This window comes from Bidens hawaiensis, unplaced genomic scaffold (genome assembly GCF_021521415.1).
Source record: "Bidens hawaiensis isolate Kalapana, Puna unplaced genomic scaffold, B.hawaiensis_p1.1 tig00010738_1, whole genome shotgun sequence".
Classification (NCBI taxonomy): domain Eukaryota; kingdom Viridiplantae; phylum Streptophyta; class Magnoliopsida; order Asterales; family Asteraceae; genus Bidens; species Bidens hawaiensis.
This window is the reverse complement of record NW_027491823.1, coordinates 299,987-324,199: the sequence shown is the minus strand read 5'-3', so window position 1 is coordinate 324,199 and position 24,213 is coordinate 299,987. Positions and strand designations below refer to the sequence as shown.

The window sequence follows — 24,213 nt, the reverse complement described above, 5'->3', positions numbered from 1 at the left end:
TCTACACTTGGAAACATATGTGAGATCATAAATGATATACAAGCCATATTGTCTTTTTTTTCCTTCATAAATAAAACGTTATTTTTTTAAAGAAATCATTGTTTGTTGCAGGTGTGTAAAGGTGCAAGGATGGTCATATGTGTAATTTGTGTAATTGGATGGATTTCATATTTTGGTGTTGGATATGAATGGAAGATGGAAAAGGCAACCTATATATATAGTTTTGTAAATGATGATATGCTATTAGATAACTATTATACCTGACCTAATGGACCAAACAACTTTGCTATAATTTGTCTTTGAAATTCGGCTTTATCATTATTGGTTTGTTTGACAAAAGTATAATCGAAGAATGGTTTACAATGGGTGGAAGCGTACACTTTCTTTACCACCTATTGGTGGTTACAGGCCTCACCGGCCTGGGCAGATATACGTATACACTTGTGGGTTCACAGGAACCCACTAAGTTTCGGATTTTATATAGAACACTTGTATAAATTATGAAAGTGAACCCACGTATAAATTGTGAGTGAAACCATACACAAAATTGAGACTTGTTCTATTAGTTAACCTCCAGCCCTTCCACTGTGATAACTCGGGTTCGAGTCCCCTTTAAAGCTTCTCTTTTTACGTGATGAAATAATAGAAGAGGATTTAGCTTTGTGGTGTTCTTGGTTCTTCACTGTAAACAACATATGTATGCCTCGTATATTTCTTCTCTTTTACATCCTCGGTGTCCAAAACCTAGTTTTCGTTCATCCTTCTAATTGATTTCAAACTTTTTGTTGATTTGATCCGTGGATCTCTTTTTTTCTTTTTAAATTGAAGCAGTGTGATGCCTATTTTTAATAACACTATCAAATCAAAAATTTATATTTTTAATGTAGATTTCATCTGTCATATATGAACTTTTATGAAGCGTGTTCAATTGAGATTTTGTGATTAGTAGTCGATATTTGTAATGTAGTTTAAAGTTTGACCTGGCCTTTGATTAAGCTTATGAAAGTTATCCATACTCTTCAGAATCATTTCGTTTTAGACTTCATAAAAGTAGTCAATATTCCATGTATATTTGATGTTATGATTCAATTATTTTTGTTTATTTATTGAAATTAGAATTAAAACGAATAGATTTACGTTGAAATTTGTTAATTGAATTAGACAATTAGTGATGTTTAAACTAGATTTGTAGGCATTATTATGTGAAAAACGTTAACCAACCCGAACAATTTGATTCATATTTTTATTATGTGATAAACCTTAAATGACCCGAACCGTCAAACCGACCCGAACAGTGAACACACCGAAAGTAATTCCTAGATCCGCGACTGCTCACCGGTGCCCCCGCCATCACCATTCGCAGCTCCTTGTTGCCACCACCGCCTCCTACGCTTCCTATTGGTTCTTGTTAGACGCCACTAGAGCCAGTGCCATCACCTATGTGCCTACCCCACCACTTCACGTCTAATCATTGTCAATAGCAGTCAAAAAATAAAGACAGATATGATGGGGTTTTAGCTTTCTAGAATTTCTTTTATCTAAACTTTTAGTTGCATCATATTCAAACCTGCCCAAAATCCATCGGTTATTGGGCATAATTGTCCTTTGGATATACCTGACCCTAAACTCGTTTGGCATCTATCAAATAACATTAATCAGTTATATTTATCAGTTACTCTAAACACTACCAAAATATACATAGCGTATTGACTGTGCCCATGACGACTATAGTAGTGGCTGTGCCCATGAAGACATATTCATCATTCTTTCATTTCACACACATTATAAACACCTTGCACGCATACTCAATATATATACTTAAAATAAATATAAAAAAGATAAATCATGGAATCAAAATTAGGATGGTGGGAACTATGAAATTTGGAAATAGAAATGAGAAAATGGTACTGGTATCAAAACGGACATGTATCAAGTTTTTAAGAAAATCGGGATCGGTGTTGGTATTTAACCAAACATTTTGGTATTGATAGCAAGTTTTAAGAAAACTGGGATTGGAAAATTCGGGATCGAGATTGGTCAGCAGTGGCGGAGCCACATAGACGTCACTGGGTTCGGCCGAACCCGGTTCATTTTCGGTTTTATATATAACTTATAGGTACGATTTAACGAGCGAACCCATTCTTTTTCGGCGAACGAACCCATTGTCATGAAATCTCTGAAAACATTTCATCATTCGCCGGTGAAAAAAAAACAAAAACTTGAATTTCAAACAGAGACAACGATGTCATTTTCTTCAGCTAGCCTGTCGACGTTTTTGTGACATTTTGAGTACATGCTATTTAATTTTAGGTCACCCATGGAAAAGAAGATAATTTAAGGAGTCTTGTCAATTTCCCCTATGCCCACAAAAAATATATCTAGACAAATATTGTATTTGTTATAATATGTGTAGCGCCATATTTTGTTTAATGGTCATCATCATTCATCCACGTTTATTTTTATTTTTTTTGAGCGACTTATATATTATTATAAAAACTCCTATACCTAGCAAGAAGCTTGAAATGGAGGAACATACAACACCAAACTTCATTTTTTTTAAAATGTAAACTTACACAAACTCGACCAATCAAGTTCCTCTCATCGCCCCTTTTTTTTATCCATGAGAATGTACTCCTTTTGATCTCCTCTATCATCATTTTAAAAAAAGTATTCGAACTAATCGGATGGGTAGTGGTTATATAAATGATGCTTACATTTGCTATATTGAAAATGAGTTATTTCTGATAGTCGCGACCAAAGATGTTATGATTCATTTTCAATACATGAAAACCCGTATAGAACAATTATAATACGTAAGCCGTTTTATTTATTATAACTTTATATTTATTTTAATACTGATGGTATACTTTTGTTATGGTTGTGATATTTTGTTTTATTTATTTGGCTGAATGATGGCCCCGACCCGACCCATCCGGACCCGAAAACTTTGACGCCGGAAAAAATTCGAACCCGTAGAAAAAAATTTCTGGCTCCGCCACTGTTGGTCAGTACCAAGCTCTTTCATATTTGGAAATATATACTTACAAATAGGAAATAATTAGGGTTAATAATGTACACATCCATGCTTGAAATTCAGATTTATTTTACCATCCATACTTCCGTTATTGAGTAAACAGGCGTATCTCGGTTCATCATATCCCATTCCAAAAAAAAAAAATATATTCAAAAAATAATCTTATACCAGGTCCCTACCCGACCCTAAATATGCCTTGTATTTTTTGGGTTTTGTTTATTCCCATCGAGTTTAAGTTACGTTGTCATCTTTCATTTCAACAAATTGTGACTCCAAACATTATTGACAGGCATCGAGTGATAGTTTAGGCTGAGGGGTGTGGGGGGCTCTAACGGGGGCGCGAGTGGGGGCTCCAGCCAATAATATTGTGACGTGTGGCAGAGAGAGAAACTGGATAAGATGGGTGTTGGAGCCCCCGCTGGAGCCCCTGGCCCTGGTGTGGAGGGGCTCCAGCAGGGGCTCCAGCGGATTTTTTTTTTATTTTTTTATAAATATATTCAAAAAACGTATTATTAAAAAAACTCATAAATTATTAAAAAAAACACACATTAAAAAAAACACATTAATATCTAAAAATAAAATAAAAATTAAAGTACTAAAAAAACATTATTCTTATTCTTCGGCTTGGTCTTCTTCGATCAACCTCTTTCGGATACGTTCCTTTTGCTTTTCCATCAGCATTTGATCGACCGGATTTAGGTTACTGAAGTCTCTTGTAAGGAAGTCCAAATCTCTCATTCGACTTTTTTCCTTTTTGTCATTAGAGACCACCTCCATGGTTTTGTTGAATTTATTGAGGGATTCAACAAGATCGACGATGTTTACGGCCATAAATCGTCGTAACTATAATCTGAATCTAGGTTTGGGTACCAATTTCCAGACATTTTGGGTATTATATAGGAGATTGGGATATTATATATGAGTTTGGAGATTGAAGTTGTGTTTGATATGGTTGAAATGGGTTGATTTTGGGGTATTATATAGGAGTTTTTAAAGGTTTTTTAAAAAAAAAAAACGAGCTCAACGGCTCTTTTGGGCGGGCCCACCAGCTTTTCCTCTCTCTTCTCTCGCGACCACACTCACGCCTGCCTGGATTTCCGCGCTCCGCTCGCGCCCGCGCTCGCGCCCCGGTGGTGTGGGGTTAGCGCCTGGGGGCGCGAGCGGAGGGGCTCACGCGCCCAGGTTAGCGCCCCACACCCCTCAGCCTTAGGCTGAGGGGTGTGGGGGGCGCGAGAGGGGGCGCAAGTGGGGGCTCCAGCCAATAATATTGTGACGTGTGGCAGAGAGAGAAACTTGATAAGATGGGTGTTGGTTGTGGTGCTCGCGCCCCTGGCCCTGGTGTGGAGGGGCGCGAGAGGGGGCGCAAGCGGTTTATTTTTTTATTTTTTTATAAATGTATTAAAAAAACGTATTATTAAAAAAACAAGAAATTATTTAAAAAAACACACATTTTTTTGAAAATTCATAATAAAAAAAACATACTAAAAATTAAACAAACAATAATATTTAATAATAAAACTAATCTAATACAAGATCATCTGGTCGCCTCGCCCACAAATGTTCAACCAACTCATGTCGAAGATCCCCGTGTATCTCACGGCTCTTGATATTTGCTATGTTATGAAGTTTTTGTTGATCACTGATTGTGGACGGTTGTGGCGGAATGTCACCTTGGTAGTTTTGGCATATAGCTTTGCCCTCGTCTTCTAACGTCATGTTGTGTAGGATAAGACACGTGGCCCTGGTGTGGAGATTGAAGTTGTGTTTGATATGGTTAAAATGGGTTGATTTAGGGGTATTATATAGGATTTTGTAAAGGTTTTTTTAAAAAAAAACCCGAGCTCAACGGCTCTTTTGGGTGGGCCCACCAGCTTTTCCTCTCTCTTCTCCCGCGATCACCCTTGAGCCCGCCTGGAAATCCGCGCTCGCGCCCCTCTCGCGCCCCTCTCGCGCCTCGGTGGTGTGGTGCTCGCGCCCCGGGGCGCGAGCGGATGGCCTCACGCGCCCTTTCTCGCGCTCCACACCCCTCAGCCTTATAGTTGACTGAACTCAAAATTATAAACGCTTGCATTTGTCCCGAGACACCTACCCAAAATTGCATGTTTGTACGCCACCTTGAAGCACCATTATCATCACCATTACAATGGCGGTTTTAGACGATATCGAAGTCGACTACGATCTCGAATACCTAACGAAGAAAGACGCAGCGTGGTTCACCTGCGCCGTCGTTCTCGAACACCAAAACCAGCTCCGAGTCAAGTTCGAGGTCTTCTCCGTGGCCGATTTCAACACTCACTGTGACATCGAACAACTTATTCACAAGTTCCGTCCAGTATCCAAGCCGGTGGAGGATAATGAGTGTTCCATACTCGTTCAAGGCATGCGAGTCTGTGCTATTTACAGACGCCATGACCGTGACGAACTTCTTTATTATGACGCCGTTGTTGATGCTGTATGTGCTTTATTATCTATATTTTAGGGCTAATGTTTTTAATGTTTTGCTTTGATTATTGATTAATTAGTCGTGTAATAGATGTCATGCTGATGTGATTAGCTTAGAGTCTCTGAACATGAATCAGTTTGTTGTTATTATTAGGTTATTTTTGTAAGCGTTTGTTGTTTCGTATTTACTGATTGAGTGATTTCTGATTATGAGACATTATAAGTATTTATTGATTTACATTTTATTGTTATTATTAGGTTCTTTTTTCTTTTGCTGTTATAAGTATTTGCTGTTATTATTAGGTTTGTTTTTATAAGTGTTTGCTGTTTTTTTGTTCATATTAGTTGATTTCCGATTATGAGACGCTATAAGTATTTGTTGATTTACATTGTGTTGTTATTATTAGATTTTTTTCTTTTGCTGGTATAAGTATTTGCTGTTATTATTTTGATGCTGATTCTGTTTCTTTTGTTGTTATTATTAGCTTTTTTTCTTTGTTATTATAAAACATTGCTAATGTAGATTGGTATAGCAGTTGATAACTTGGTATTGTTTCCTATGTTATCATTTTTGGTAGATTGGTGTTGTTTCCTACGTTCTCATGTTAAGATTATTTTGTACATGAACCCTCCCTATAATTAGTATATGCTATTTCTTGGAAATCGGAACACAATCACAGTAATCATAATTGGAATTACAAACAGAAATTAAATTGAAATGGTGGATTAAGCAAATAATGTTCAATCTTGGTGATGAACACCGAAGAATTGATATAATATTTATACAAGGATTAGGCATGGATAACTGCTGTTACAAACCGTTGTGACGGTTTAGGATAAACCTGTTGAGAATGACGGCGGTAGCAACTCTAAGTTTCCACCCTTAATATAATAATTACAAATATAATCCTAAGTTTTAATGTGACAAATTCTAATATTCCCCCTTAAACATTATTAAGTTTTTTAAGAGGGATTTTATGAGCATCTTTGATAGCTTCAGTTGCTTTGGCAAAATCGAACTTTCGCCTCTTCATGAATTTCTTCGCTGCATTCCAATTTTCGTTTAGATATAGAGCAAAGTCTGTGCCTGATCTTGTGCATTAACGCCCCCTTGATCTTTGTTTGCACCACTTAAGGAACCTGTAATTATTGAATTTCCATTCACTTTTCGTCTTTCCCGTGCTGCTGTTGTCACATTGCAATTCCATTCTATTTCATCCAGATATTCTTTGTAGAGTACTTTGACAATGAGATCATCTTCATACTCCAACCCAACATCTTTTGCAATGATGGTCCAGAGGTTGTATTCGTCTACCCCCCTTCTCTTTTGACTCCTATATAAAGATCGAACATCCCACCTTTTTTGTTTATTCAACTTTTGGTGGAATTGGCATTAATAACTTCAGATAGAAATTAAAGAATCAATCTAGCATATGTAAAAACTTTACACTGATCTGATCCTCTATATTTGTAAAGATCATTGATGCCGTCAATTAAATCCAACAAAGTGATACAATCGTTAAAGCTGTTGGATTCCACTGCATCAATGATTAGATACAACCAATCTATTGTGTTGGGGTGTTCCTCATTTAGTGAAAGTTCATTAACACAAGACTCAATAAATTATCTCTTGAGATCTTCGTGTGCTTTGTAATCCTCTTAACAATGCTCTGTTCACATCAAAGCTATTTTCTTTTGATTTGCAAGTACATCTGCCCGATTCATCATCAAATGTAGGTGTGATTTCACATTTGTTTCCCTCAAATTTGATTTTGAATCCCTCTTTTCTCAATTGTTCCAAACTTAACATGTTCCTATCAAATTCAGGAACATAGAACACACTTTGAAGATTTAGTGCGTTACCATTAATGCCCAAAATTACTTGACCCGCCCCAAGAATAAACATAATCTCAGATTTTTCGGTTCTTGTTTCAATTCTAAAAGAACTTTTGATTCTGTTAAACAGGGATAAATTTTGGGCAATATGATTTTTATAATGGGTACTAAGTAACATACCAGATTTCAGACCATGAATCTTGATGTGTTCCTGTAACGATGTTTACATCCATAAAACCAGTGTTTGTCAACTGGTCTTGAATCCCTGTGTTGATTGGTTTGCATCATCCTGTTCCTTTAGTCTGCATTGCCTAATCTTGCACCCAGATTCTTTGCAGTAGAAACATAATCGCCTGAAGAGGTATGTACCCGCGTCAACACCGAGCGAGGCGGGTCAACCCACAAGATATAGACAAGAGTCTTGAAATCAAGACATTATGAAGGCACAAAGCCAAAACCTATGCGCATGGCGCATATAACATATGCTCACGCATATCACATATGCTCATGCATCACATGCTCAGGCATCACATATGCTCACGCATATCACATATGCTCAGGCATCACATGCTCAGGCATCACATATGCTCACGCATCACATATGCTCACGCATATCACATCTGCGCGTGGCGCATCCGCGCGTGGCGCATATCACATGCTTGTGCATATCACATCTGCGCATGAAACATCTGCGCGTGAGAATAAAGAGAAGACCCCGCGCATCCTCAGGATAGGCGCGTATCACACATGCACATAATCAACCTCGTCCTTATCCAAATCAGGATTAGGGCAACCTTGATTATGCACGTCAGACAACCTTCCAGAAGGTATCTTTTCAAGGAATAAGAATATGCTGATGTTGACAGCTGCCAATGAAAGGTTGACAACTCAGCAAAACCCATGTGCTACCATGTGATTATAACCAATGAAAAAGCACCAGGTGTCCCCAAGGACACGTGGCGCAAATCAATTAGAGGAGGCCAACAAGGCTGAGCCCAATCAGTGGAAACCCTAGCACTATAAATACCACATCAACTCCACAAGGAAGGGACACTCAGTTACATACAATCACACACACAATCACAGACAATCACAGAGTATTCAGCTATTAAGCAATACACTCCATTTTCCTTACTCTGATATTATTATCTTCTCCTACAAACACTTATTCTCACACCGGAGGGTTACCCCAAAGAGGACCCCTCTGTCCCTTTCTGAGGGGTAAGTTTACGGTGCTGTTCATTTTGTAGGTGGAAGAACCCAGATTCCAGAGATCCATCGGTGGAAGAGCATAATCACACCCGAGGAAAGTAGATCGTCTACCAGTGAGTCGATCCACGTCTCTTCATTGGCGCCATCCACTGTTACAACGGCAACAAGAAGATCTCATCAGATCTCTAAAAAAACAAAATTTCACCATGGTTTCTGGTGCTCGTAACGTCGATCAAGTTCTGCAGGATATTGAACGTGAGGATGTTAATGAGGGACAGCAGTTTCTGAGGGGGCCGCGTGATTCTACGCACACCACCAGTAACTGTCCCTTCATCACAACTCCTCACGGCCAGACTGAAACTCCTCCAGACGATCTCACGTTACAAAATCTTGCCGGCGCGAAACAAAAAGGACCAATGGGTCCAGAAGATGAAACCAATGACCCTAAAGAATGGCTCATAAACGAGCAACGACGTCTAATGGACAAGTACAATGAAATGGTCAAACAGAAAAAGTTAGCCGACTTAACACAAAGGCTAGCGTTTGACAGGCAAGCCATTCAAGGAACAAAAAGGGCGCGCGCGCCGGAAGAGGGTCACTCTGTTCACACTGAACACGCTGAGTTTAGTGATGAAGAAGTGCGCAGCGTCAGGAAGACGCGAGACACTCATGCAGGAGGCTCACAGCTCCGCGCGCAAATGAACATGGCGCCTGGAGTCAGAGCCGATCTGGATCTGCACACACCATACAGCCCACCAGTGAGAGGGCAAGTGGATGTAACCACACCATACAGGCCAGCCATCTTGGTGAAACATTCAAAATTCACTGAGCGCATCGCGAAGGCCCCTATCCAGCACAAGACCAAGATGCCAAGTGGTTTGGGCAAATATGACGGCACAACAGATCCAGACGATTTCTTACAAGGTTTTTACAACACTGGAAACCTAGAAAGCTGGACGATGCCAACATGGTGTCACATGTTTGCTCGCTGCCTCACGGGCGCGGCGCATGTCTGGTTTGAAAGCTTGCCTACTGGGCAAATCGATGGGTTCGAGGAACTATTGGAAAAGTTCCAAGCTCACTTCGTACAACAGCGCAGACACACGCGCGACCCTGATGACATCATGCACTGCGTGCGCAGGAATGATGAAACGATTGAAGACTACATCACTCGTTTCAATCAGGATTCTCTGGCAATCGGAGGTATCACTGAGCAACTATTGCGCGTGGCCTTTATACAAGGCGCGCGCAGTGATCAACTCCGCCGAGCTCTTGTGAGCAGAGATGGCATGCCCACCACTTGGGCCAAATTAATGGAAGCATCGCGAGTCTTCGCGAGAAATGAAAAACAGATTGCCCAAGATAGAGCGAGAGAAAGAGGGCATCAAGCAGAGGCACCCCGCAGCAGCGAAAGAAGGGGCAAACAGAACACTGTATGGTCCAAGTTGCAATCAACCAGTTTTTCTTCCGCAGAAAAGCAGGCGCAACCAAGCTCACCCCAGCCCCAAAAAGACGTTCGTAATCACGGGGAGGGTGAAAAGAGGGAAGGCGGCAGAGATCCTAGCAGACCTCTGCCAAGAATCTGGACTCCTCTCACTAAAACACCTTCACAAGTGTTAAGCACTGAGAATGTCCAGTTCAAAAGCCCCAAGCCACTACACTACAAGGGACCATCAAACAGTGGCAAGTACTGCGAGTTTCACAAGTCCACGGGACACAACACTGATGCATGCCATCACTTGAAGGATGCAATTGAAAAAGATGTGAAATCAGGCAAGCTGGCTCACCTGGTGAAAAACCCAAGACCAGAAAGTGAACAACCAGAAGGAGCCTCTGCCAGTAAGAAGTACAAAAGAATCTGTGTAGCCGAGGGAGGAAGGCAAGGGCAAACATCAAGAAAGAGAAGCGCGCAAATCCAAGGAGATTGGCGCGAGCAACAAGTAATCTTCCCAAGAATCAGGGGAGGCCCTTCTATCAGCAGTCCTCTTGTCATCACTACACACATTGCTCATTACGAAGTGTCAAAAGTCCTGGTGGACACTGGCAGCGAATCAGACATCATGTATGAGCAATGTTTCAGAAAACTGGATCCGGCAGACCAAGAAAGGCTTGAAATTGTGAATGCACCAATCTCTGGTGTTTCAAATGAAATCATTCATCCCCTAAGTCAGATACAATTTGAACTAACCATGGGGGATGAGAAACACAAGCGAGCCGAAGTTGTTAACTTCTTGGTCTTGCCCACCACTTCTTGCCACAATATGATCTTGGGTAGGGGAACGATTGCCCAATTCAACGCCATACCGTCGCCAGCGCACGGCGCGTTGGGGTTCCCAACACCAACAGGTGTAACTTTTGTATACAGAGATCATTTGTGTGCAGTGACAAGTACTCCGCGGGAAGGGAGAATGAAACTTCCAATGGCAGACGACGCGCCAGAGGAATGGATTCTCAACCCAAAATTCCCGGAGCAGAAAATCACAATTGGCGCAACGATATCAGACGACACGAGGTTGAGAATGAAAAGATTGCTCACAGCATATATGTCGGTCTTCGCGTGGCAACACTCTGATATGACTGGGGTTCCGCGAGACCTGGCACAACATTCTCTCAACACGTTCAAGTCTGTAGAGCCAATTGCTCAAAAGAAGAGAGTCATGGGGGATGAGAAAGCGAGGGCCATGAATGAGCAGGTTGAGGATCTACTGCGCGCAAACATCATCCGCCCGATACGATACCAGACATGGGTAGCCAATCCTGTGATGGTAAAGAAAAGTAACGGGTCATGGAGGATGTGCATTGACTTCAAGGACCTCAACAAAGCATGCCCAAAGGATTGTTACCCCCTCCCAAACATCGACGCAAAGGTGGACTCCGTGGCGTCATTCAAGCTCAAATGTTTCTTGGATGCCTACAAGGGCTATCACCAGATTCAAATGGCACCACAAGACGAGGACAAGACCGCCTTCAGAACCGACAAGGGTGTTTTCTTTTACACAAAGATGCCCTTTGGTTTGAAGAATGCGGGAGCCACCTACCAAAGACTTATGGATGCCGTTTTCAGCGATCAAATTGGAAGAAACCTAGAAGTCTATGTGGATGATTTGGTGATCAAAAGTAGGGAGGAAAAACAAATGCTCAAAGACATCGAAGAAACCCTTGGGCGCCTAACGGAAGTTAACATGAAGCTCAATCCGAGCAAATGCACTTTCGGCGTGCAAGAGGGAAAATTTCTAGGTGTAATGGTCACCAAGGATGGTTTTAAGGTGAACCCTGAGAAGGTGGAGGCCATCCTTGACATGCCCTCGCCATCCACCATGAAAGAAGTTCAGAAGCTGAATGGTAGATTGGTATCAATCAACAGGTTCCTAGCGAACCATGCAAGCAAATCTACCCCATTTGTCAATACATTGAGAAACTGCTTAAAGAAAAGCCAATTCAAATGGACTCCTGAGGCCGAGCAAGCTTTCAGTGAGATTAAAGAATGTTTGATAAATCTGCCCGCGCTCACAGCTCCACTTCCTGGTGAAACTTTGACATTGTACCTATCAGCAGGAGAGCGCGCCATCGGCGCAGTATTGTTGGTGGATCGCAAGGGAATCCAAACGCCAATATACTATGTGAGTCGGGTGCTGACAGATCCTGAGACGCGCTACTCCATCATGGAAAAGTTAGTTTTATCACTAACACACGCGTCGCGCAAGCTTCATAGATATTTCAATGGTCATCCTATTGAAGTATTAACTGGTTACAACATCCAGCAAGTCTTGCGGCGCTCCGCGCTCTCGGGAAGGCTGACAAAATGGGCCCTGGAATTAGGTGAACACACGATCGCCTATAAGCCCCGTCCAGCAATAAAGGGGCAAGTTTTAGCTGATTTCATCGCAGAAATCCCCGAAGGAAGAGTTGAAGAGGCTCAGCGCGAGGTAGACCCTCCGCGAGCCAATGATGAAGAAAATGTTTGGAGATTGTTCACTGACGGAGCTTCAAACAACGAAGGGTCCGGCGCAGGTCTCAAACTGGTGGATCCAGAGAATCATGAATATACTTATGCCATCAGGTTGGACTTCAAGAGCACCAACAATGAGGCTGAGTATGAAGCCCTGCTGGCTGGGCTGCGCATCGCGCACAAATTCGGAGTTAAAAAGCTAGAGGCCCATGTTGATTCATACTTGGTAGCAGCACAGGTCAATGGCCTTTATGATGCCAAAGAGAACACCATGCCTCTATATCTAGAGCAGGCGAAAAAGCTCATCGAGCAATTTGACTGCTTCAGAATCATTCATATTCCGCGCAGTGAAAACAAATCTGCAGACGCGCTGAGTAAGATGGCATCAACCAGTTTTGATCACTTTGGCAAAGATGTCAGGGTAGAAGTAATGAGCAACCCGTCGGTGATAGCGAAGTCTGTCCTTGTAACTCATACAACCCCTTCATCATGGATAACTCCAATAATGGAATTCTTGAAGGAGGGAAAGGTACCAGATGATCGCGCACAGGCGAGGAAGATAAGACACAAGTCGCAGAACTATGAACTCCTTGATGGCACATTATATCGACGCTCTTATCTTGGGCCGCTCATGAAATGCCTAGATGCTGAGGAAGCAAGTTATGTGATCAGAGAGATACACGAAGGAATCTGTGGAATACATGCTGGCCCGCGCATGGTGGTTGCCAAGGTAATGAGCGCAGGTTACTATTGGCCAGGCATGTACTTGGACGCCCTAAAAGAGATCCAAAAATGCAAAGCATGTCAGAGCTATGCGCCAAACACCATGCGGCCAAAGAACAACTTGATTCCAGTAACCTCTGCATGGCCTTTCCACAAATGGGCAATCGACATTGTGGGTCCCCTTCCGCAAGCGCAAGGGCGAGTAAAATTTTTGGTAGTGGCAGTAGACTATTTCACAAAATGGGTTGAAGCCAAGCCACTAGCAAAAATCATAGCCGAAGCGATGAAGCAGTTTATATGGAGCCACATCATATGCCGTTTTGGCTTGCCCATGGAAATTGTGAGCGATAATGGCAAGCAATTCACTGACAAGAAGATATCCAGCTGGCTCAAGGAATTGCGCATCAACCAAATTTTCACTTCAGTTTATCACCCTCAGGGGAATGGCCAAGTGGAACGCGCTAACCAAAGCTTGCTGAATGGGCTGAAGAAAAGGTTAGAGGGAGAATCCCATTCTTGGGTCGAAGAGCTACCTAATGTCCTGTGGGCACACAGGACATTAAGCAAAACCAGCAATGGCGAATCCCCGTTCAGCCTAACCTATGGAACAGAGGCAATGATTCCAGCAGAAATTGGATGCCCATCCCATAGAGTGCTCATGATGAGCAAGATTGATAACGAGCGCGAAAGAAGGTTGGATCTCAACTTACTTGAAGGGCGCAGAGAGGCGGCTATCATCAATGAAGCCAAATACAAGAAAAAACTGGAAAAATATTACAACCAGCGCGTGAAAGAATGCCATTTCAAGAAAAATGATTTTGTCCTTCGAAACAATGAAGCTAGCCGCGCGATACCCCCGGGAAAAATGTCCCCCAATTGGGAGGGACCTTATCAAGTCTTAGAAGAATTGGGAAAAGGCGCATACGCCTTAAAAGATTTGAATGGAAAGAAGATCCCGCGCGCATGGAACGCAGCACAGCTTAGAAAATGTTTCATGTAAAAAATGTCAAGTTTGTAATCAAGGCTTTTTAAGCCATTATGAATAATGATACGCGCTATCTTCTCTTAATGTGGATTCTATTACCTTTTGCATACATGTTTCACACTTCCCTTTATTAATTTTGAGCAATATGACAACATTGTATTGACATCAAAACAAAATAAAACGAAGTAAAACATACATGCGCAAACGCGTTAACGAGTCTTAACTCTAAAACGTCAGGGCCTTAGCCCAAAATTATGAGCCTTAGCTCAGGGCCTTAGCCCAATAATGTGAGCCTTAGCTCAAATCACTCACAACATCCATCCTACATGCTGCGCAGCCTGACCATAAAAATACATAAACACAACTAAGGCAAAGCAAATGCCAAAACATAGTTGTTAAGGTCTCAGGTCGAGGTCGCGCATAAAATTGTAATGGATATCTGAGTAACACATTGACACGTAAAGGCTAAAAAACTCATAATTCCATAATGCGCGATAACGTCGCGCAAAAGAGGAATAATGAAAACGGCAAGGCACGTGTCAACATAATCAAGATATGGCAAAATCTGAATGGGCTGAAGAAAAGGTTAGAGGGAGAATCCCATTCTTGGGTCGAAGAGCTACCAAATGTCCTGTGGGCACACAGGACATTAAGCAAAACCAGCAATGGCGAATCCCCGTTCAGCCTAACCTATGGAACAGAGGCAATGATTCCAGCAGAAATTGGATGCCCATCCCATAGAGTGCTCATGATGAGCAAGATTGATAACGAGCGCGAAAGAAGGTTGGATCTCAACTTACTTGAAGGGCGCAGAGAGGCGGCTATCATCAATGAAGCCAAATACAAGAAAAAACTGGAAAAATATTACAACCAGCGCGTGAAAGAATGCCATTTCAAGAAAAATGATTTTGTCCTTCGAAACAATGAAGCTAGCCGCGCGATACCCCCGGGAAAAATGTCCCCCAATTGGGAGGGACCTTATCAAGTCTTAGAAGAATTGGGAAAAGGCGCATACGCCTTAAAAGATTTGAATGGAAAGAAGATCCCGCGCGCATGGAACGCAGCACAGCTTAGAAAATGTTTCATGTAAAAAATGTCAAGTTTGTAATCAAGGCTTTTTAAGCCATTATGAATAATGATACGCGCTATCTTCTCTTAATGTGGATTCTATTACCTTTTGCATACATGTTTCACACTTCCCTTTATTAATTTTGAGCAATATGACAACATTGTATTGACATCAAAACAAAATAAAACGAAGTAAAACATACATGCGCAAACGCGTTAACGAGTCTTAACTCTAAAACGTCAGGGCCTTAGCCCAAAATTATGAGCCTTAGCTCAGGGCCTTAGCCCAATAATGTGAGCCTTAGCTCAAATCACTCACAACATCCATCCTACATGCTGCGCAGCCTGACCATAAAAATACATAAACACAACTAAGGCAAAGCAAATGCCAAAACATAGTTGTTAAGGTCTCAGGTCGAGGTCGCGCATAAAATTGTAATGGATATCTGAGTAACACATTGACACGTAAAGGCTAAAAAACTCATAATTCCATAATGCGCGATAACGTCGCGCAAAAGAGGAATAATGAAAACGGCAAGGCACGTGTCAACATAATCAAGATATGGCAAAATCACTTACAATATGACAAGGATTAAGTATAATAATTTCCTTACAACCTTGTTCTTATTTCAACGTGCAAGCATATTTATATTCAACAAGCAAACATGCAATATAAAGAGATGAATGGGGAAAGCGCAAGATGCGAAGAAGGGAAAAAAAAATTTTCATTCCAAAGCATTGAAATTTACAAGTTTACAAGATGAGATACAAACTACAAATAAAAATAAAAAACATGAAGGGCTTCTCAAGTCTCCACGTTGACATCAGCCTCTTCATCATCCTCATCACCGCCCTCAGCATCTGGCGCAGCCTGCTCCTCGTCATCTCCAAACTGACCATAGTCAAGTTGTTCATCCTGAATGGAGTCTTCTATCACAGTAGTGTCAGGAGCGGATCCTTTGGCCACGCCAGAGCCGCTTGCAGGAGCAGCATTCCCCGCGCCATCATCGCCGCCACCAGCCCCTTCACACTCGTCAAGTAATTTCTTAAGCGCGCCGAGGTCGGGCTGGTCAGCAAGCGCGGATATCTGCAAATCATAAGGAAAAATATGAGTACAAAAATACTTGGAAAATAAATCAAAGTAATCTCATTAAAGTTAAAATACCTGCCCAAGGATGGGGATGGGAGTATTTAAATACTTCTCCCCCATCGCGGCCATGTCCGCGCAGGCAACGTCGCTCTGATAAGGGTAGTCGGATGGGTTCTTCTTCAGCATCCCATATTCATAGCCATCCTTAAACCCTTCAGCTCGACCCACCAAGCGCGCGGCAGCGTTGCAATCCATCACAAGGGCCTGAAATTCGTCTGAATATTTCATCGCATAAGCGCAACGAGTCATACCCTGTGAGACTAGCCATTGGCGATCCTGCGCGAGAGAAGAAACAGTCGTCTCGAGGGCAGGAATCTGAGAGTTTAACAACTCAACAGTTTCCTTAGTCTGTTTTAGCTCCTCTTTGTCGGACGCTGCTGCCGCCAAGGCTTCTTCCTTTTCCGCCCGCGCAGAATCAAGTGCTTCCTGGCTAGACGCTGCCATCGCCAAGGCTTCATCCTTCTCGGCCTGCGCGGCCGCCAGCTCCTTCTTCAGGCGCGCAACCTCACTCTCCAGTGATGATTTTTCAGTTATAGACTGGACAAGAGCTTGGTCACGCGCCTCCGCCTCCAGCTCCAAGTCGCGCGCTCTGCGCGCGTACTTGGCCGAGTCCGCCTCCGCCGCCTGTAGCTTCTCCCGCGCAGCCTGGAGCTCATGCCCGCGCTTCACGAAGGCGCTGTTCGCACTTGCTCTGTTCTCACTGAGCTCTGCTTGGAGCTTCTCAGCTCTCTCTCGAGCATCAGAAAGATGCCAAGCAGACACTTTAGCCTCTTGCTTGGCTTCCGCAAGAGCATCACGTACCTTTACGTAATCATAGCGAAGCTCTTGGGAGGCAGCAAAGAAGGCCGACCCAGCAAACAGATGATCGTTGAGCAAGTCATCGCGAGCGCGGTCCTCCTGGAACCTCCTTTCAGCTGGAGGCACAGCATGAGCCCAGAATTCCGCACACACACCCATGGACTGAAATGTGATGTCTTCAGTAATATTCCATCTCGGGCGGTAAATGTGATCGGCTTCCTGCAAAAACAAAGTAATTATCTAAGTCATCAAAACACTAAGATGGAAGTCCGCGCAGCGGAGCAAAAAAGAACCTATACCTGCGGGGATGAAGCAGAAAAGTCAGCGCCAGCCCCACGAGAAGGCTCCGCCGCGAAGCCTTGTGGCGCTGCAGGACTGGCGCGACCGCGGTCGGAGTCTTCAACTTCAAACTCCTCATCCTCCTCGGAAACAGGCCTTTTCTCCTGCGACCTAGAGCCAAAATCGGTCTCGCGAGGAGGGCTGTGCGCAGGAGGAGGTGAGGGAGGTCTCGACGCCGCCAGGTCGGCGCGCAAAACGGCCTCCTGCTCCTTAGTAATCCCAATGAGGGGAGATTCAGCACTAGCAGGAGCAGGAGCAGAACCAGCGGCGATGGCACCGGCGCCAGGAGTGCCGCCAGCAGCTTGTACGCCAGCTATGACTCCTATGAAAAAATCAACAAAATAAATGGTTCATGACTTGATCTAAAAGAAATAAGTCAGAAAATAAAAGCGCAAAACATACATTGGCGCAACTCCGTTCGCGAGGCAAACATCGCCATGAAGTCCATTCTACCCCTTTTTGAGGGTAAAACGGGGGACTTCGAAGGAACCTCCGGCGCAGCCTCGGCATCTTGTGGCGCTTGAGGTTGATCCGCCAAGGTCGCCGGCTCTACACACATTTGAGTGAGCAAAGATTCATTAGTAATTCTATCAGAATCGCGCTCATAGAACCATAAAAGATAAGCAAAGTATACCTGTCGAAGGCGCAACACCGCTTCCCTTTTCCGCAGCGCGAAGGGAGGAGGTAGCGCCACCATACCTCAAGTGGACAGGAGGTCTGCCCACTTTTTGAGGCAGGGAAGACAAGGAAAACTTGGTGGTAAACACCTGGGTTTTCTCAGGTCCCTTCGCCTGAGTAGGAGGATCCTGAACAACAGGGGCATCATCTTTCTTCTGTTTCTTACTGGCCCCTGCGCCAGTTTTCCCCTTAGCTTTACGCTTTAGTTGGGGCGCCTCCTCTTCCTCCTCCTCTTCCGCGAGCTCCAGCTCGTAGTTTTCGAGCGCATCTACAATACGTGCAACGGAAATGTTAGCCAAATTTGGTATTATAAAGGCATAAGCATTAGTACAAAGGCTTACCAGGCGCATCGCTGTCAAAGAGAAATCCCAGATCAACAGGGATGAACATGTCATCAAAGCGATCGGGGAAGCCAACCTCCCCAGCGCCCAGGGCGACGGAGCCACCCTCCATATGCTCATCATAGGCGGCGTGGATATACTCCTTGGTGACTGCACAAAACAAGTCAAATGATATCAGCAAAACGAATTATATTCGCGCAGAAGTAAAGCAATGAGATTAACTTACACAAGCCGTCAACTTGGATAACGGGCTCAGTCGCGCTGTCCGCCCACCTCCTGCTCATACCAACCCCCACCAGCGCCTCCTCACAAATGTTCTTGGCAGGGGATGGTTCAGCGGTCAACTTGTTTACCCAGGCGCCAGTTGGGTTCTTGAGGACACCCACATCCGCAGGCGCAGAAGAAATCGCACGCATGGTCATGCGGATGGGGATCACACCAGCCCTGATGTAGAAAAATCTCTCAGACCAGTCATGAAGGCTCTTGAATGAAACAGTGCAGCACTTGACCTTCTGACTGCGAGGAATAAATGAGAACCAAGAATCTTGGATCTTGGGCTTATAAAAAAATTGAAAGCGACGAGGGGTGGGATCCTCGCGCTGGGATTTGCACATGAACTCAAAGTGAGTCATGCGCACAAGTCCAAACGGATGGACTTGGGATATATGAATCCCATAAAACTTAAGCACCGCACCCACAAACCTTGTCATCGGGAGACGAAGGTTGCAGTGGGTGAAAAAATGGCAATACAGGCATATATAGCCGGTGGGCGGGTCCGCCGCCGTTTGCCCGGCCGCCGGCAACATGCAGCCATACTCAGGGAGAAAACCCTGAGTATCGATAAGGCTGTCAAGATCGGCCTGCCTCAGTTTGCAGGGGATCTCATCCCACTTCTTCACTGCCTTAGTCCTCCCTATCTCCTCCGAGGAGGCCTCAGCAGTCTTCTTCCCCTTGCCGGTCTTCTTCAAAGTTGACATTACTAGCGATTTAACACGGCGACTGTTGGGGGAGATTGTGTTGTCTGAACTATCAGACATACAACTGTAAAAACGAACGGAGGAAGCCTCTAAAAGAACAGAGATCTGGAAGCAGAAGACGGTAATCGGAAAAGAATGAAAGACAGGAAAGCTTTGAATAAACAAGGAAGATGAAGAATAAAAACTCTTAAGGGGCTGGCTTTTATAGGCCCAGGAGAGAGAAATTTTGGTACTGATCGGACTCCACGCGCCACCACTCGCAGGTGTAAGCCAATGCGAGCGCGACACGTGTCCCAGACACTGTGTGAGGGGACACGGAAAGAAACGATACAGCTGCCACCAGAGTTCACGCGCCACCACTCGCAGGTACGGACCAACGCGAGCGCGACACGTGTTCCTGACACTATGTGAGGGGACATGAAAGGCAACTGTAGCACCTCGAGCACACGAAAGGTCTGACACGTCTCCATCACGTACATAGACGATTCGTTTCAACCAAAAGGATAGAATTTCGCGCAACGACGAGTAATAAGAAGAAAAAGACAAAACCCTATTAAAAGAGCAAACTATTAAGTCTAATATCTATCTTACCTCGCTCGCGCGAGACAAGACACACATTAGACTGGGGGGGCTTGAAGAGGTATGTACCCGCGTCAACACCGAGCGAGGCGGGTCAACCCACAAGATATAGACAAGAGTCTTGAAATCAAGACATTATGAAGGCACAAAGCCAAAACCTATGCGCATGGCGCATATAACATATGCTCACGCATATCACATATGCTCATGCATCACATGCTCAGGCATCACATATGCTCACGCATATCACATATGCTCAGGCATCACATGCTCAGGCATCACATATGCTCACGCATCACATATGCTCACGCATATCACATCTGCGCGTGGCGCATATCACATGCTTGTGCATATCACATCTGCGCATGAAACATCTGCGCGTGAGAATAAAGAGAAGACCTCGCGCATCCTCAGGATAGGCACGTATCACACATGCACATAATCAACCTCGTCCTTATCCAAATCAGGATTAGGGCAACCTTGATTATGCACGTCAGACAACCTTCCAGAAGGTATCTTTTCAAGGAATAAGAATATGCTGATGTTGACAGCTGCCAATGAAAGGTGGACAACTCAGCAAAACCCATGTGCTACCACGTGATTATAACCAATGAAAAAGCACCAGGTGTCCCCAAGGACACGTGGCGCAAATCAATTGGAGGAGGCCAACAAGGCTGAGCCCAATCAGTGGAAACCCTAGCACTATAAATACCACATCAACTCCACAAGGAAGGGACACTCAGTTACATACAATCACACACACAATCACAGACAATCACAGAGTATTCAGCTATTAAGCAATACACTCCATTTTCCTTACTCTGATATTATTATCTTCTCCTACAAACACTTATTCTCACACCGGAGGGTTACCCCAAAGAGGACCCCTCTGTCCCTTTCTGAGGGGTAAGTTTACGGTGCTGTTCATTTTGTAGGTGGAAGAACCCAGATTCCAGAGATCCATCGGTGGAAGAGCATAATCACACCCGAGGAAAGTAGATCGTCTACCAGTGAGTCGATCCACGTCTCTTCATCGCCTATCATATCCTCATTTCCTTCGAGAATAATCGCCTATTGATCCATCTTTGTTTTTGATTGAATCGAAATTTCTGATTGTGTTTTGATTTTGTGAGTGTGATATATGACCAGGCCCTGATACCAATTTCTTGGAAATCAGAATGCAATCACAATTGAAATTACAAACACCAATTGAATTGAAATATAGTGGATTAACTGAATAACGATCAATCTTGGTGATGAACACCGAATAATTTATATAATATTTTGTATTTATACAAGGATTAGGCGTAGATAACCGCTGCTACAAACCGTTGTGACGGTTTTAGGATAAACCTGTTGATAATTACAGCTGTGGCGATCCGAAGTTTTAATGTGTTACAAATAAAATACATAATCATAGATAAAATCTAATACTGTTTATTTTCTAATGCTATTTAGGTAATAAATTTGTATTATTATTTTTCTACCTTTGTTCATATTTTTTTTTTCTGTTTTGTACTTGATAATAGGTGCTTTACGTGGAGCATACACCTGAGAAGTGTGTATGCTCTTATTTACTGTGCTGGCAGCATGGTCCTGGTGAGGGGACTTTAACTGAAGCATCCATTGAGGACATATGTTTCATTGTTCATGGTGATATTCATCCCAAGATTGCTGAATTTGCAAATCTTGTGAAGCAACAACTCAAAGTGCCCTCGGTTGAATCACAGGCAAGTTTTTCGGTTAATGTCATTATGATGTGGTCTTCTTAGTTTGCTATATATCTTTTATTTATTTGTATTTGTGGTGAATCTATAGGTGTTTGGCAGTGTGGAACACAGTTCTCATGCTGGATCGTGTGCAGGTTTTGTAATTTAACTAAAGATTTTATTATATGATAATGTTTTTGGAAATCGTTGTTGATTTGTGTGTTTGTCGATAGGGAGGGAAAGGTTCTGCACTGAGTTAAGTGATCATGACAGATTTTGGAGGTGTAAAAAAGACTGATCCTCATCATTATATTGTTTTGACAAACTTGGATAAGGATTCATGCCCGTTGTCGATGATAGATTTCATACATGAGCATACGTCAATCACTGCACAGACGTGTGTTCTTCCAAGTTTGTCACTGGAAACATATGCACGAGGGGCTATCATGGTGGATAGCGAGACAAAACTAAAGAGGATTTGTGATTTTATAAACAATCCAAATCACTTCATTACTTCTTTCTCTGGAAGGTAAGCAATCTAGCATTAATTGTTTGTGTTATTAATGATATTATTGTGGTGCTTTAGGTTTATTAGTTCTAAGTTATTTTATTTCTTGTAGGCCGTGGGTAATAGCTGAAGATGGTCTTAGAAGTGGAACATTTAACACAAACCTGCAGAGCTTGCAGCCTAAGTATCTAGTAAATGTGTTATTCCTTAATTAAGTGCATCTCATTCTCTATTTCAAACACAACATATCAAATATTATTAATTAGTTATTTATTAATGTTTGCATTCCTAATCCCAGAGCTACAGTAGAAAGAATGAGTTGAAGATTGTTCGTTCAGGAACAGAAGAATTCAGGAAAGCTAAAGAGTTAAAAGATTTGTTTATGACATTTCACAATCATCAAAACGGGCTCTTGCAGAGGCTAGCTATGGAGGAGAACAAGAAACGGGACCCGTTCAGTTAATTGTTAAAAGACAGTTTCAAATGGCAGGTAAACAGTTAGTTATCTGTTGTTTTACGTCGTAAGTTAGCCGTGAAAAATGAAGTATAAAATCTGGCTCTGAATTGATTCCCATGACCCGGCCCGATAACCAGGAGCATGACCCATAATAGAATGTCAAAAGCGGCAAATAGAGTTAATTACACGGATGGTCCCTTTAGTAAGACCGTGCTGCAGTTTTGGTCCCAAGTTTTCAGAAATTACACTCACAGTCCTCACTGTTCACTTTCGGGTACATAACCAATTTTAGGGGCCGTCCAACTTGTAGCTACTTTTAGTTGTAAATTTTAAGCATGAAAATATGTGAAAAAACTGGCAGATGCTTATTTTTACAGAGTTATACATAACACAAAGTATGAGTAAAATTGACTGTTGTTATAAGCCTTGAATGTCTTCTTTGTGTTCCTATAAAAATATATTAACTAAAGAAAACATTATTTGTTACAGGTGTTGTGAAGGACTAAAGGTGCAAGCATGGTGTTTGTGTTTTTGTGAAGCTGCAGTGTAGGTTCACTTCTACCAATTACATTTTCGGATGGCATATTGTAGATTTATGGCAAAATATATAAAAATAGCTGCTAGATATTACTAGTTTGTTTTACTTTTAAGTTTAAAGTTAAAGTGTGATATTACAAAATGGTCATAGTTAATTGTAGATTCTTCAACCAGTTACATTTTTGGATGACAAACAAACCCAAACTCGACAAAAATCCGAAACATTTGGAAACTGAATGTATTAGCATTTGATATCTTCTTAAAAATATAGTAAATGGTATGTTAAATAATTATTTCAAGATCTAACTATATATATTATCAAAATTAGGCCAGTGAAAAGTGCTGATTAGTAACGATAAAATGATGCAGAAGAAACTCAACCATGCACAACGGACGTAGGTTAAAACATTACGAATATATACCCGCAAAAGTTTGTAATCAGTAATCCAACAACGATATAGAACAAATTCGGTGATAAACAACAATCACATCCCGTTAAGATACAACGAAGATTTAAGAAAACTATGGCTGCAAAAATTGATAACCGATAATGTAGCACCAATGCAGAATATGATGACAAGCACCAAACACAATCCAACTAAGGGAAGATGAATTACCTGATACGGCACAAGGACGAGAGGCAACACCAGCATTGTGGACTAAATAACGACTCCGGTTTGGTAAAACAAAGGGCAGTAAAGAGAAAGAGAAGCGGGATACATGGATGTAAAAGCGCTATGCATTGAACGTGAGTAGGTAGAGCTTCAATGCTTGTAAATAACTGAACGGTTGAGTTTCAAAGAAGATTAATTTACCAACTAATATGGGTGGAAATGTGGAGTTACCAAAAACTCTATATTCTATACTAACACACTATTCATGTGATTATTA

General features: G+C 42.6%; 2 protein-coding genes across 3 annotated transcripts; both read left to right on the top strand.

Moving 5' to 3' along the window:
* The first annotated feature begins 5,177 nt into the window (after positions 1 to 5,177).
* On the top strand, positions 5,178 to 22,080 carry LOC143536161 (protein SAWADEE HOMEODOMAIN HOMOLOG 2-like). The gene is made up of 4 exons (XM_077030216.1): positions 5,178 to 5,486; positions 21,641 to 21,841; positions 21,930 to 21,980; positions 22,054 to 22,080. Exons 1-4 carry the CDS (start codon positions 5,178 to 5,180, stop codon positions 22,078 to 22,080), a joined length of 588 nt encoding a protein of 195 aa, XP_076886331.1.
* On the top strand, positions 5,303 to 23,389 carry LOC143536115 (uncharacterized). Of its 2 annotated transcripts, XM_077030180.1 has the most exons (6): positions 5,303 to 5,486; positions 21,641 to 21,975; positions 22,054 to 22,349; positions 22,441 to 22,519; positions 22,627 to 22,818; positions 23,275 to 23,389. In XM_077030180.1, the coding sequence occupies exons 3-5, from the start codon at positions 22,087 to 22,089 to the stop codon at positions 22,789 to 22,791; spliced, it is 507 nt and encodes a 168-aa protein (XP_076886295.1). In that variant the 5' UTR covers positions 5,303 to 5,486; positions 21,641 to 21,975; positions 22,054 to 22,086; the 3' UTR covers positions 22,792 to 22,818; positions 23,275 to 23,389. The 2 variants fall into 2 exon arrangements, with proteins under 2 accessions (XP_076886295.1, XP_076886294.1); XM_077030179.1 differs by having other exon boundaries at positions 21,641 to 22,349.
* Positions 23,390 to 24,213: the final 824 nt, after the last annotated feature.